Source organism: Mastacembelus armatus, chromosome 7 (genome assembly GCF_900324485.2).
Source record: "Mastacembelus armatus chromosome 7, fMasArm1.2, whole genome shotgun sequence".
Lineage (NCBI taxonomy): Eukaryota > Metazoa > Chordata > Actinopteri > Synbranchiformes > Mastacembelidae > Mastacembelus > Mastacembelus armatus.
Window position 1 is genome coordinate 10184021 of NC_046639.1, and position 15909 is coordinate 10199929.

The 15909-nt window shown below is 39.1% G+C and overlaps 1 protein-coding gene across 1 annotated transcript in view; it reads left to right on the forward strand.

Moving 5' to 3' along the window:
• Window positions 1–15656, forward strand: part of atp9a (ATPase phospholipid transporting 9A) — a 32814-nt gene extending 17158 nt beyond the window's left edge. Inside the window, exons 13-28 of the mRNA XM_026332450.1 lie at window positions 101–213; window positions 822–1031; window positions 3154–3315; window positions 3900–3992; window positions 4107–4190; window positions 5165–5335; window positions 5748–5846; window positions 7290–7379; window positions 7637–7781; window positions 8238–8302; window positions 9837–9992; window positions 11735–11799; window positions 12031–12139; window positions 12233–12290; window positions 12415–12618; window positions 13922–15656. Coding sequence (XP_026188235.1) covers window positions 101–213; window positions 822–1031; window positions 3154–3315; window positions 3900–3992; window positions 4107–4190; window positions 5165–5335; window positions 5748–5846; window positions 7290–7379; window positions 7637–7781; window positions 8238–8302; window positions 9837–9992; window positions 11735–11799; window positions 12031–12139; window positions 12233–12290; window positions 12415–12618; window positions 13922–14058 — 1961 coding nt within the window. The 3' untranslated portion in view covers window positions 14059–15656. The remainder of the gene's footprint in view (window positions 1–100; window positions 214–821; window positions 1032–3153; window positions 3316–3899; window positions 3993–4106; window positions 4191–5164; window positions 5336–5747; window positions 5847–7289; window positions 7380–7636; window positions 7782–8237; window positions 8303–9836; window positions 9993–11734; window positions 11800–12030; window positions 12140–12232; window positions 12291–12414; window positions 12619–13921) is intronic.
• Window positions 15657–15909: the final 253 nt, after the last annotated feature.

The following is a 15909-nucleotide window of genomic DNA, read 5'->3' on the forward strand; positions in this document are numbered from 1 at the left end:
TGTGAAAAATGTTGGAATTATTTTTGAAATGAGTTGTTTCTGATATAATTATTTTGAAGGAACTTTTCTATTTGATTCTTTGTAATATAATCTTTACCAGGGACTCTTACCCAAAATGAAATGATGTTCCGGCGGCTCCATCTTGGAACTGTGGCATATGGTATGGACTCTATGGATGAAGTACAGAGCCATGTGTTTAGTGCCTACACACAGGTAAGAAAGACAGACCAGAAATGAAGGCAGTCACATCTACAAAACAAGCAAAAACAAAAAGATTCAAATGCCTAAACCTGGGGCCACAAACACACACAGACCTTGTTTTAAGAAATGTTTATTATTATTGTTTGGTGGAATGCCCTCTTTGTCCTCCTTGACACCAGAGGTTAGTGAAGCAGGAAGCAGGATTACCCCACAGCACTAACCGGACTTATTTAATGACGCTACCATTGACCCCTAGAACACAAAGCTTTCTATAAATAGCAAGGCCACAATGCAAAAGCAAATTGCTCATATTTATTTTAAACATCTGTTTATGTTTTCAGGTCATTGTCACAGAAATGACTAAAACCAGGGTTAATCATCTGAAATGTACACACCTCCACTTTGTAATGTCTGCTTTCCAATTTGTTTTTTGAATGTGTGTGTTGTTGCATATTGGAGCTCAAGTGTTAATACAGCTTTTTATTTTTTAATTTCACAGCACCATGTTAGAGACACCTTGGCCCCAGTGAAAGGCTCCTGTTATGATGGAGTGTTGCAACTCTTTTCGGATGCTTGTATACCCCTGTTTTAAGCTCAGTGTCTTCTGTAATTGTTTTCAGCCCACACATGACCTTCCAGCCTCCAGGGCTCCAGCAGCCACTAAGGTCCGCAAGACCATCAGCAGTAGAGTTCATGAGGCTGTCAAGGCGATCGCCCTGGTACACAATGTGACACCGGTATACGAGTCCAATGGGGTGACTGACCAGGCCGAGGCTGAGCAGCATTATGAAGACACATGCAGAGTCTACCAGGCTTCCAGCCCAGATGAGGTATGGTGGCCAGCCACACAAAACCACATGTTCTTCGAGGTTCATGTTGTTTTTGTTAGCAGAATTAACATGCCTGGCAGTAGGAAATTGTGTTTTCTTAAACCCATAGGATATGTGCTATATGAAAATGTGTATGTACCATGGCTTTAATTTGATCAAAATAGGAATTATTTTTATACCCCAAAATGTAGAGTATTAAGACAGAATAGTCTTAGATTTAAAATATATCTGAATGGACAGTTATATATTTATAATTATATTATATTTTAAAATATTATATATTTTATTGGATTACATTACATCTTATCATAAATTTAACATATCATTTTAGAGAAATCTTTATTACTCTTGATGGTTCAGAGATATATATTTTTTACTTCATGACTGAGAAAACATTTTTATCCTGTCTTAATAAATGTGATGTCAGAAAATCTGCAATACTTTTTAAATTGACCTGTTGGGAAATGTGCGCTTAATCTACTTAAACATCATTTTCTCAATGCCAGACAGGGAAGACATGACAGGAGAAATCTCAAGATGCAGAGTGCTTGATTTTTTTTTTTTTGTTCATAAAGTCTTGTAACATTTATGTCCTTGATCAGTATGAATTCTTTGAACATCAGGAAAAGGGCTGAAGAATTAATTCTGATCCCTTTCCTGATGTTTGAATACGTTTCCTTAATGTCCGCCCCAGCCTGTTGCACTGAATTTCCTCTTTGATAGCATATTTTAGTAGAGCACGACACATCTGTTGTGATTAAAAATGGTTTGTATTGTTGGCCAGAGGACGAGCTGTTTTTTTTTTTTTTTGTTTAGTTCCATGTCACGCTGGAGAGAAAACTGTAACTGTTTTTTTTTTGAGGGGGGGGGGTTTGAGTTACTCTGTCAAGAAAGACGCATTGTATCAGTTTGAGATTCAGTTAACTTTCTGACAGCTTTCAGGAAGTCTTAATATAGATCTGGTTTTTGTCTCTGTGCACAAAGCACACAATGACAGTTATTCTTAAATGTGTGGTTTTTGCTGCTGCAATTTAATAAACCTTTTGCTACTTTTGCACATTTTAGAGATATCCACATGCAAAAGAAAATAGGATTCTTTGCTTTTCATGTATTAATATAAAAATAATCAAAAACAGGACTTATTTGGTGTGTGATTAACACAGGATAGCTAATATCTGAATCATTCTGCTGTTTAGCTTATAAAAATCTGGTCAGTCTTGAGGTGGTTCTGAGTCAAGCCAACTGAATGCAGTTAGAAATCCACAGCGAAACCAGATGCTGCTAGTATAAGGTGGTGCTAGATCTGAGTGCCAGAGTGAATATGTGAGTGAGTGTCAGAGTGCCTTGACAGTGAATATTTCTAGACTGTGACTAGGTACAGTCTTCATATTTCCCAACCTGGATGACTTTAACTGACGTTAAAGTGCTGCTGGCTAGGCATTGTCAGACTACAAGGTCATGTATTTCTAAAATAAATAATTTTTGAATCACTCTGTGGTTTTAAAAATAAAGTTGTAACACAGTAATCTGTGTTGTTTTCTCTCATTTGTGTTGTTGCTCCGCTATTAGTCCTGTCAGAAGATGGATGATGAATTGGGTATGGGATCCAGCTTCTGGTTTGAAGGCTATTAGACTATACCATCTCCTTCTTTTTCTCCCTACACAGATGCACATACACATTAATGCTGTATTAATGGATGTCATGTGTTGTGTCCTTCAGAAAGGTTTGTAGAAAAACATTATTGTCACTTCAGAAAGAGACATCTCCCTAGTTTATCAATCAATAGTCTTGAGTGCTGAAAATGCTTAAGCTATTGATTCGAGCTAAATGGTTACTGTGCTCTAAGACAACATACTCAGTCCAAAGTGTCCTTCAATGTTTTCTTTGTTATTAGAATAATAAAACATTGTATTGGTATAATGGATTTACCAGGAGAATAATAAAAACCCTGAGCAATGGTCACTTTTCTCTTTGTCTTCATGAATGATGATTATATTTTCTTATGTTGTAAAAACGGAATATTAGCTGTTTAACTATTGTAGCTTGACCATCTTTTTCCATCCCTACTTACACTTATATATTTGACTGCCCACTAAAGCCTTTACAATGTAATGTTGATAGGTGTCGCTGGTGCAGTGGACTGAGAGTGTAGGACTTACGCTGGTGGGAAGAGACCAATCTTCCATGCAGCTGCGGACCCCTACTGGCCAAATCCTAAACTTCACCATCCTGCAGATATTCCCCTTCACCTATGAGAGCAAGAGGATGGGCATCATTGTGCGAGTGAGTACCAGGATTGATTATGTGATTTATGATTAATGTTCTCATCTGTCAGTTAAATTGTGGGAGTTGGACTTTCCTTTTTATGTGAGTTTCAAAGAAACTGAATTGATTTCCTAGTTTTCCTTCATTTTAGACTTTAGTTTATCAGTTACAAGCAATGAAGGACAGTGATTGTTACTATGGAGCTGATTGTGACCAGACACTGGCTTTAACAAGAAGAAAAACAGATTAATCTTAAAATGTATTGTGTGAGAAAGCCTCACCTTATAATAACCTCTGACTAAGTCTGATGACTAACTTTATTTTTGTTGGCCACACTATAACTCAGGAAGCCTGGGATTTTCAAACTTGACTTCCTTTTAGTGATATTTTCAAACTTTTTTAAACCCCCTTCTGAATACCAAAATAAGTTATGAATATCTAGGCAACACAAAATCATAAACTAGTCCACGTGCACTTTGGCTCATGTGGGTATAAAGTGGACATTCTTTTGAATGACAGATATCTGGGTATTTAATATATGATGTATGAAGTTTTTATATCCCATTTATGTCTTTAATTGAACTGGTAATATTGGTTTTCAGGATGAGTCAACAGGAGAGATCACTTTCTACATGAAGGGAGCTGATGTGGTGATGGCAGGCATCGTCCAGTATAATGACTGGCTGGAAGAGGAGGTATTCCCCTCCTTTTCATAAATCCTGTTGCTGTGGCTGCTTTTATTCCTCTCATAAAGAATTCACCGACTTTGAAACCTGCAGAATCCAGATGTTGTTGTCTCTGTTTTCTAGTGCGGAAACATGGCGAGGGAAGGTCTGAGGGTCCTTGTGGTGTCCAAGAAGTCCCTGACAGAGGAGCAGTATCAAGATTTTGAGGTAAGCACCCTTTCATGAGATCAGTCCACAGTAATCTGAGACTGAGCTCAGGGAATATAATCTACTGTTCCTCTTGAAGTAAAGGAAGATGATCTTGCTGATGTGCACATGGCTTCATCAGCAATTTTGCACATTCATTATATTTGGTTTATGTTTAGTAAAGCCATAACAGATTGTAAACCACAGCAAGCTCAGCAGTGTGTTAGATATGTCCTATGCTCAAATTACACTCCAAATCTATTGAATGACAAGACAAATGCAGACTGATAATATATGCAGGCCTGTTCAGTATTTCTAAATGTCAAAGTGTGCTCTTGGGTAATTAGACTAATCTCTGACCCCTCTTCAGTCTCAACACCCCACCCTGCCGTGCACACACCAGGCCCCACTCATTGTTTAAGCAGGGCAGGGCTGTCTCCCCTGCAGTCTTCAGCCCCAGGCCCATTACTCAAGTGTATAATTGTGTGAGCAGAGCTGGTGGGCAGCAGTGAGTCACCAACTGAGTCACACACAGAGTTTGTGTTCCTGCATGAGTCACATTCAGATTGTTTTTGCTTTATCTCACTCAATTTGCTGTGGAGCTGGAGCGCTGAAGATGGGCGTTCACCAATTGATCAATTCTGTAATGGACTTCTAGCTTTCTAAAACATGTTTTCAAGAAAAAAGTAGTAGTTTAAATTAAAACTAAAACTGATATATCTTAAATCTTTCAGTTTATGTTGAATGTGAGGTGTTCACAGTGTCTTTGCAAAATTCAGCTAATGTATGCATGCTGTGTGAGGAATCCTTGTTGCTGTTATTTAAGATTTTCTCCCTGTGCTTTTTGTGTTTTCCACTAATAGTGGCCAAAATGATATTTTCTCCTTCTATTGCTGGCCATTTCCCTTCTTTGGTTTTGCAATTATTCTGCTTTATTTATTCTAATTTAACTCTGCAGACCCATCCCAATATTCTTATCCTTCATTGCTTCTCAGGCACGGTACGTTCAGGCGAAGCTTAGCGTCCACGACCGTTCTCTGAAGGTGGCTACAGTGATTGAGAGTCTGGAGATGGAGATGGAGCTGCTGTGTCTGACTGGGGTGGAGGACCAGCTCCAGACCGATGTCAGGCCCACCCTGGAGATCCTCCGCAACGCAGGCATCAAGGTCTGGGGGCCAGACGGTCTCATACCTCCAAGTAGCAACAAACTAAGAAAACAAAACAGAGAAACATGACAAGTACATATGTTTTTCATATCTTTGTACATGAGCAGGCCTTATTCAATTGCCTCCCTTAAGAATATGAACCAAGACTACAGTGAATGTGAATGAGTTATAAAATCATTTTGAAATGGTTGCTGGTTGGTGCATTTAAGGTAGTTGATATGAATTACTGGGCTACATTTTAAATACTACAATATAGTAAGTCATATGAGAAACAGAAAGTCCACAAATGTTGGCTTGAGAAAGCACAGTTACAGGTTGCTTGATTTAGTCAGTGATTTGAGTTTTTGATCTTTAGATTTGGCCATTAACTGATTTTAGGTGACCTAGCCGTTATTGTCCGGTTTCTGTGTAGGTGTGGATGCTGACAGGTGACAAGCTTGAAACAGCCACATGTACTGCTAAGAACGCCCATCTGATCACCCGCAACCAGGACATCCATATCTTCAGACCCGTAAGTGCAGGACAAGGACCCACTCTTCCTTTTAGGTGGATATGAAGTGGAGAACAGTTGATTTTAGTACCACTGGGTTCATCCAAGTTCAGTGTGGCACTGACACTTTCCTGGCCCTGGGGGACCCATGAGCATCCATTATCTGTGCAACCAAGGCCCATTAGCTAGTGGTCATAGAGACCCACACAACTACACATGCAGCCCAAGCCAGCATCCACAGCTGAATAAATCACCTCCCACTGGAGAAAGCATCCAAGCCACTGTCAAAGAGAACAAACAGATCTTCACTCAAACAGAGAGGAGAAACCAGCTGAACCACTCCCAGAGGGAACATGTAGAGGGCTCACTTCCTAATTTGTTTTGCAGGTTTGGGCTCTTTCTCTGCTTTGATAGCCCCTTTCTGCCTTCCCCTCTGGAGCCGTGCCAGAGCAGAAGGAGCGGCTGCCATATAGGAAGGTTAAAACTTGCGTACAACTGTGATTACTGGAAGAGAATAACAATGGCTGGCACAGCTTGAAAACCTCTATCCCAGTGGATGGGGGAGTGCTGACTGGGCCTGCCACACACATCTGGATTAGTTTCCTGGTGGCCACCAATGGCCTGATCTGGATTGACGTATGAATAGTCATTGGTTGAAGGATATTCATACCAGAGCTTTACTGTTGTTGACAGATTAACACATGCCTTGTCAGTGTTGCATTTTTGGAGAATTTTTAAATCTATTTAAAGCTGGCACAGAAGGAACCTCAGTTGATTTTATAGTACAATATATTTTGCCACTTCTTGGATTACCATTTTAGTCAAGATCAAGTCACGTCAACCACTTTTAATTTATATAAATTATATACTAAATAAACATACAATTTAAAATAAATAGTTAAATAGCTAAATAGTTAATAATGATTACCTTTTACAATAGTTGACAATTTATTATCTATGAACTAATCAATGAATCAGCTAATTGTTGCTTTAAGTATAATTAAATTATGCACATCTTTTCAAGGATGAGGGTGTATGAATATCTTCATTTATAGTCAAAATATCTTCTAATCTAAAATTTAACTAACTATAATACATAAGAATAAGTCCAATGACTTCCACATGGTAAAGTAGTGTCGTACAGATTTTACTGATTTTTGATCCAAATAAGTATCGGAAGAGAAATGAATAGCTTGGTACATCCTCACTTTATCTAGGAAAAGTAAGCAGTTCAGTGTTATGATATTTATTCCACATGTAATTGATGGATGTCCATCAGAAATCTGGTTGCTCGAACGTTTGTCATCACTGCAGCTAGAGCGAAAGAAGCAGCTGTTCATTTGTGTGAAAACAATCAGGATGCAAAGGCTGACAGATTGTTACTCTTGATAATTTTGCTTGTGGATGTTATTTTGTGTGTTTTTGCGTACATGTGCATTTAAAATGTGGTTGCTGTTGCCACAGGTGACAACACGAGGGGAAGCTCACCTGGAACTCAACGCTTTCAGGAGAAAACACGACTGTGCACTGGTGATATCAGGGGACTCGCTTGAGGTAAGCACATCTGTGTGTGTCTAATCCTCCCACCACTGACCTAACTCTCCTTATGAAAGTCTGTCATATGCGATGCACGATAGTATTACTGCCACTGAAGCATCTCTGGAAGTGGTATCTGTGGTCAGAGTCACTTTCTAAACCGCAGGAGGAGTTAAACTGTAAGTTAAACTGAGATGTTTAAGATACACAGTTGAGATCAGTTACATGAGGTGGCCTAACTTGCTCACCTGTTCCTTATGGTGGGTTTCTTGCAGGTTTGTCTGAAATACTATGAGTATGAGTTTATGGAGCTTGCCTGTCAGTGTCCCGCTGTGGTTTGCTGCCGATGTACACCCACTCAAAAGGCCCAGATAGTCCGGCTGCTGCAAGAGCGCACAGGCAAACTCACCTGCGCTGTTGGTGAGTAGACAGTACAGCAGCATTTTCAAATGAAGATTTCAGTTTGATTTTTGTTTTCCTTTTTTTTTTTTTTTTTTATTGTGGGTTTCTAACATATACACAAACAGTATCTGTTTCAGCCACAAACCTTTCCTTACTCTACTCTGCTCATCTCACCTGCACTCCTGGTTTGAGCATTAATAAAATGCCACAATTAAGCACAGTGTATTACTTGATGATGATAATGAATTATTAATACTGTGTTTTTCATAATTTGCTGATATATTGCCCCATTCTTTATCTGATAATTTCCGAAGTCATTACAACTTTCCTTTCTGTGGCTGTACCTCTAATCTCTTAATCAAGTCAAATTAAGGGAGTGTCTCAATATATGCACACACTACTCTCACTAATAGTTCATATTGGTGAGTCACTGATGTGAATCTTGACACCTCGGTGGCTTTTGTTTTCTCTTAGGGGATGGAGGAAACGATGTCAGCATGATCCAGGAAGCTGACTGTGGCGTGGGAGTGGAGGGAAAAGTAAGACTCTCTCAATCCCATCGCTTCACACTGACGTGCTGCTCTCACAGATTTTTACTTTGTGTTTCCTGTCAAGATCTCTCACATTCAGAGACATGTAGGGGACATTCACACAGATGATTCCTCTCTGTGAAGAACTATTGTCAGAGTAGAGGAAACAAGTATGACAGGATGCTTGTGTGCTTTTGTACTGTGGCTCTCTCCAAAGCTCACCACTTAAGGCTTTATGTCATCTTTTTATTCTGTAATGTTAAACTAAAGGAATTTGTGGTTTTATCAGGGATCATGTGTGGAACTATTTCTTGGCTGGGATCAGTGTCTTCCTTGGAAAACTTGCAACTTCATAGTGACACCAAGATTCCAGGACACCACTGTTGTAGGCCAAGAAATAATCCTGCACACAACACCCCATAAAACCACAAATTGCGTTTTTATAATTCAGTTTGTGTGGAGAGTAAAAATGGGGCTGTACAGGTGATTCTAGGCAGATTTTGTTACCTTGGGACAGTGCCTGACCAGTTGTTTTCCACTGATTTCAGTCTTGATGCTAAGCTAACAATCTCCTGGCTTTAGCTTCACATATATGAGAATGGTATTGATCTTATCTAGCTTTCATTGGCCCAAGTACACCCCACAAAGAGAAATTGGACAAAGAGCAGCTCCTCTTTTTGTTACATGTAAACATGTATAAATGGATCATGTAAAAATATATCTAATATGGATAGAAATGACTGACAATTGACAACTGATAACCAAGAGGTACGTGTTTTATAAACATGGCCAGGCAGAAGTGTTCTTATGTTCTTCTACTGACATATGCACACCTGGCCTACTCTATCACAAGCTATCAATCATATTAGAAAATCTAGTATGATCATAAAAATCACCCACCAAGAGGTGAAAAGATCAGTTGATTACTCAATTTGCAATAATCCAAATAAATTTAAATTAGTTGTTTTTTTTTTTTTTTTTTTTTTTTTTTTTTTTAGATAAAAAGCTATTCTAGATTCTTGGATGTCATTATCTACTGGTTTTCTTAGCCTTCTATGTATACTTTAGTTAATGTCTTTGGATTTTGGACTGTAAATCAAACAAAACAAGCAATACAAATATGTTGTCTTGGACTTTGGGAAATAGTGATAGGACATTTTTCACTATTTTCTGATATTTTGCAGACCAGATGTTTACTGAAGATTAAGTCTTCGCCTTAATCAATTATCAAAAGAACAATTAGTTGCTGTTCTAATGGTTAGCGTGGATTAATATGGCATGTTCAGACTATCTGTGATCATTAATTATATTAAAATCTGTAGAGCTTATGTCTGAAGGATTCATAACTCTTAACAGTCTAGAGTTTTTAGAGAGTATTTGTCTGTTACCCTTTTTTATGTGTGGGTTTTTAAGCAATCAGTCTATCTATCTGTCATCATATGATCAATTCAAAATGTACTAGGCACTCAAAAGCCTGCTTATCAGGTCAGCAAGGACTTCTCAGAGCATGTCCTGACTGTCCCCTGTGCTCTGTGTTTGCCAGGAAGGAAAGCAGGCCTCGTTGGCAGCCGACTTCTCTGTGACTCAGTTCAAACATTTAGGCCGTCTCCTCATGGTTCATGGTCGGAACAGCTACAAAAGGTCTGCAGCTCTCAGCCAGTTCGTTATTCACAGAAGCCTGTGCATCAGCACCATGCAGGTAGAGTCCAACTATAAGGTGCCATTTAGATTTGTCTTCATCAGTCATGTTGAACTGATTTCTTCAGAAACAATTTGACAATTACTTTGGCTCAGTTTTTACAACAGTTTCAAATTGTAAAACTCTGATCACATCCCATGTATTTGGTAACAGGTCACATACAAGTTTGGAAGTACACAACAATCTTTAAAACAGTTTGTAACTGTCAATATGCTGTAGTGCTTTAAAGATGAAAGGCAAAACAAACATGATGTGTCTTAGTAAAATGTGGACCTTGGCCTTGATTCTAGTCTCTGCACTGTACTGGAGGGAAGAATCCCATTCTTCCAAAATATTCCCTGATTTGGTATTTGAATGATGATGGTGGTGGAGAGCTTTGTCTCACACCCTGGTCTAAAATCTGTGGAAGCCACAGCATATGACTCCCATCATTTTCATTATTCTACTGAAACCATTCAGTGACCCCTCGTGCCATGGGGGCATTATCATCCTGGAAGGGACCACTCCCATTACAATCAAGGTGATCATTCAGAACAACTGTGTATTAATTTGCAATGATCCTTCCCTCTAAAGGAACAAGTGGACACAAACCGTCCCAGCAAAATGTCCCCATGGTGTAAAAGAGTCAACAGGCCCCTCACTCTCAGGGCCCCAAGATTTTTCTTTGTTTTGTCACCAGTCTCTGGTGGGGGGGGGGGGGGGGGGGGCTCAGCTTCCTAAGTAGGGACAAAATCCAGGTCCCCACTAGGCAGGTAGTGATTAGGGCATGTCTTCAAGAAACGTAATGTTCCTACTTGTGTGCAAATCCTAAATCCTTCCAAATCAAAATAATGATTGAGATATGACTTCACTGCATCAGTTTATTTTTTCTCCTCTACTTTAATTAACCCAGGAATTCTTTGATGTTTAAATCAGATGTAAGTTTACTCATAAATGTGCTAATGCTGGAAAGCACTTACTGTTACTCCATAATAAACACAGGTAACAGACATTACATTTTACAACTGTAATCAAAAAGAAATACATTGCAATATGTGCAGGGAGATATGGGTTCTTCTTATCCACGACACCTAAAATCTAAACATTAGGAAGAAACAACTGGAGTGAGGCAGACATTTTTCTGGGGTAGCCATGGAAGGGTGAGGTGCAAGATGACTCAGAGGAGTGGGCCCATGGTGCCCTTCACAGGCACCCCCTCCACACAAAGTCTAATTCCCATGTTCCAGTCCAATCTCAGCCCCCACTGTGGAAGGACAGCACATGACTCACTGCATCATGGTCTTTGGGGTTTTAGGGAGGCCCTCCTCCACATGTCTCACATTAACACCAACCACAGCCACAGCTGTGACCTGTCTGGTTAAGGTCTGCCCAGCTGGTACGCTGACTAGTTGACAGCTCAATATTGGCATCATACATATGTTATAGACACATTGTTGAATTAGTCAGTGAAGTCTGATTTTCTCCAGCAGTAATACTGCTATAGAGGATTAGTGCAGCATTGCACTTTGTGTGTTGAAATTTATCTAATGGACGAGTCAATGTGTTTTGATTTGTGAGCTACCATAACCAGTTAATCCTGCATCTTTCATTTGCTCCTGTTTCTCTGATTTAAATGGACTTTTTGGCATTACTTCTGTTTGTAGCATTTGGAAAGTGATCTCAAATTCTATTTGAATATTTACATGAAAAAAGTAATAAATGAGTCACTGACTATCTCATTTCTTCTTTTCCGTTTTCCCTAGGCAGTTTTCTCTTCTGTTTTCTACTTTGCCTCAGTCCCTCTCTACCAAGGATTCTTGATTATTGGGTAAGATACAGACTCTGAATGGGGATGACTTATCAAGCGAGCATTTGGCTGCCTTGTTTGCCTGGCATTTCCTCTGTGTTAAAGCACTGTTGAAATATGAGAAGGGGAAAATCTGAAAGTATTGACTATTGGACTTATGTACCTCACTGCAGAATCTAACAGTGACATGTGTGAAACCTTTTGACTATGTGTCACTTTCTCCACTGAAGACATGATTTTTGTCGGTTTCAGCTACTCCACTATCTACACCATGTTTCCTGTCTTCTCCTTGGTGTTGGACAAAGATGTTAAGTCAGAAGTTGCCATGTTGTATCCAGAGTTATACAAAGATCTCCTAAAGGTTTTAATGAATATTCTCCTTCTAAATATTCTATTGCAGCCAAATATAATAAATACATTTTACATAACATGTTCTTCTGGTTTCCTTTCATAGGGTCGACCACTGTCTTTCAAGACATTTCTAATATGGGTCCTAATAAGTATCTATCAAGGTAAGTGTGCGTGCGTGCGTGCGTGCGTGCGTGTGTGTGCCTTGATCTTAGATTACATCTTTAAAGGTTGTGCTTGTAAAATGTTGGTCTCATTCTGAGGCCACGCTCTCCTTTTCCTTTGCAGGGAGCATCATCATGTACGGGGCATTGCTGCTCTTCGAGTCAGAGTTTGTCCATATCGTTGCCATTTCTTTCACCTCTCTTATTCTGACCGAGCTGCTGATGGTGGCCCTGACCATTCAGACGTGGCACTGGCTCATGATAGTCGGCGAGCTCTTGAGCTTGGCCTGTTATGTCGCCTCACTGGTCTTCCTGCATGAGTTCATAGGTAAATGAACACAGACACATATGTAAATTCACATTTCACCCAAACTCAGAATATTTCATAACAACAAGAATAAAAATGCAGACTGCATTAATTTGAGTGTAGCCTGCTTTTTGGTATTATGTTTTGGGTGACCTTGAAATAGTACGTCAGGATTCAGCAGTGAGGTGTAACTTCTCATTTGTATAATGCCTCTGGTGTACAATAAGCTGTGGTATGCTGGAGAGTAGGAAGTCTAAAGGTGAATACATAGACAAATTGTCTTGGTGTTGACGAAGCTCAGGCATATTGTAATATCAAAGGGGAAATGCCAACAGTCCTGTTAGTTTCCTGTGGACTGCCAAGGTTCATATGTTTATTACAGAAACATTGTGTCTGGTAGAAAATACTATCCACAATAGTTTTCTCCCTAGTGTTAGGTATCAACCAATTCATAGTCAATTGAAGTATGAAACATAAAAACTATTTATAGAGGAAAAGGATAATATTGGTCATTTATATTTCTCCATTCTAGCATGCTTGTTGGCCTACTATCAGGCTTTTATTTACTTGAGCTGTCTAGAAAATGAGCCAGTTTTAGTTGTGCCATATTAAGACTTGTGACAAATACAATACTCCAACCAAGAGCTTTCCCAGCCTTTATTTTCAGCTTTATGTGGGGTGTGGAGCCATTTTCAGTCTACAATCTCAACCACTGAGGTTCATGACTGGCATGTGGTCAAGTGTGACCTTTTTAGACACTTTTCCTCCATCTTGAAATCAGCCTGTTGTGCAGTTTACACACTTAATTGGATACTTTCCAAAAAAGTGTGAGAGGTCATGTAAATTCAAAGCCACCAGGACTGATATAGTTCCAACTCAGAAAGATTCCTGGCTCCTGGCAGAAATTATACTGTACTTTGTACTTGATTTTACTCTTTTTTACCATGGGCAGTCTATACTAAAGGTTTCCAAACTTTGAGGTGCAGGCACCCAGGGGTGTGTGTGAACACAGACACAGAGGGAAAATCATGAAAGTGAGAGGTCTATGGCAGTATTTTAAAATCAAAAGTTATTAATTGTAGTTGACGCTCTTAATGACTTGGTTGGTTGGTACAGCACATGGAGGCAATTAAACTGCTAAAACCATTTTTAACTCTTCCTGAGTATTAGCCCAAATACTGTAGCCCAAACCTAACACACTGTCAGAATGAAATAATTAATTATTTTGGCTACAGTCATGATAAAACTGATGTAAAATTCATCTGGTGCTTAGAAATGTATGTGTACAATCTTACTCTGACTTTTGACTCTTTGTCTTTGCCAGATGTATACTTCATCACCACTGTTTCGTTCCTGTGGAAGGTGACGGTCATCACGCTGGTGAGCTGTCTGCCTCTTTACATACTAAAGTACCTGCGCCGACGATTCTCCCCACCCAACTATTCCAAACTTACCTCTTAAAAAGTGAGAGAAGCCTCTGGCCTCATCTACTGTGGGAAAACACAAAGATGTCCTTGTCTTCATCCAGCAGAGTCTACAGTCTGACCAGAGAACCAAACAGCAATTCATTCCCTTTAATTTGAAAAGTTCTCCTTCAAAATTTGTCAGGGATAGGTTGTTTACTGAGTGGGAGAGGTTGTGTTGGTAAAAAAGCAGTGTTATTTGCTGCATGTGTTTGATGCAAGAACTAACAGATGACAACTTTTTGTACTAGACTGTCAGTACAATATTTTTATTTTCAGCTTTCCTGTCAAGGTTAAAGATGCAGAAATGTTCCATGTAAGGTAATAATGATACATTAAGGCACAAAATGAGTTCAAGTAAATTATGCAGGTCCAGTTCTATAATGTCAAAAGTGATACCAAGAAAAGTAGCTGGCTGTCACTCGATTCTGTTTGTGTCATTTGGGCTGGAGGCAAAATTTCTCTTATTCCACTTTCATTTTAAAGAGTAAAGTCATTTTATTGTTAGATGCTGAAATTGATGTAGCATTCTCACTCAGGATTTGATTCACAATCTCCTTAAACACTGATTTCTAAATGGAGTTCAAGAATTACATGGTAAAAAAAAAAAAGGTTTACAGGCTGCAAGTTTTTGTATTTGTTTATGCGTCACCCGATGCTAGAGCCTGACACAGTGGAGGTGCTGTGGCTGTTTATTTTAGCTTGACCCGTGGTGTCTGATGTTAAGTCTGTCTTTGTCCCGTTGTATGAACCATGAGTTGTTAGTGTTTGTGGAACGCGGTCAAAACAGCCACAAAGGAGTGTTTGTTATTTGCAGCTGAACCTTTCTCTGGGGCTCCTGACAGGCTGCATGTCCGCAAGGGAATGTGCAGCCTCTCATGTGGCTGCTTGGGCTGGCCGGCATTGGCCATGCTTCAGCATTGCACGATGACTCACTGTAACAGTGACCTAAAGCCATAACTGAAAATACCCCGCTGACCAGCATCCAGCTGCCCCCTTTCAAATTTGTCTGGTCCAGGGCCCTCTCATTCTCACTGCTACTAACTTCTGCATCTAAGCTGTGAAAGAAGAAATGGAACAAATCACTTCTAGGCAGACAATGTTAATATTGTATAAGTATTACTGCACATGAAAAAAAAGATTCTAATGTGTACTCACTCCTTGTTGGTTATTTCACTGGCAGTGATGGAGATGTTGTAAATACAACTAACGTGACCACATTTTCACTTATTTCAAAGTAATTTCAGTTGTGGAAAATGGTCACTTTTGTCATGTGACTAGATGAATCGCAGTATGCAGTGTGCCATAAGTAATCATTTCTCTTTTATGCTAAACTTTGGATTGCCAATGCATTTAACAAGTTATTTGCACAGAATTTTATTATGTAAACAGATTATTCTATTTTTATGTTATAATAGAACTGCAAAACATAAATTATGCTAAAATGATTTGGTTGCTGGTAAATTACCTGTTTTTTATTTATTAAGATGTCTTATTTAATGGTGGAGATTTCACTCAAATAAGCAGAACAAAAAGGGAGCATTGTGTTGATGTCTGTATTGTAATGATGATTAATAAATTTCATGTTTTCTTTTCTTTTGTCTTTTTTTTTCTTCCAGATGACATTTTTTAAAAATGGCCAAAACATCTCAGGAAAAGACCAAATATGTTATTCTGTCTCTTTCTAATTCCCTTACCCTCTCTATATCAGACTCCTTCTCAAGCTTATTTTCTAAAGAAGGAAGAAACAAATGTAGTGGTTTGTTTTTTTAAGGGCTCACTAAAATAGCTGGAAATTTACACTATTCAGAGGAGTAAACTACATTTCTTGGGGGACTGTATTATAGGT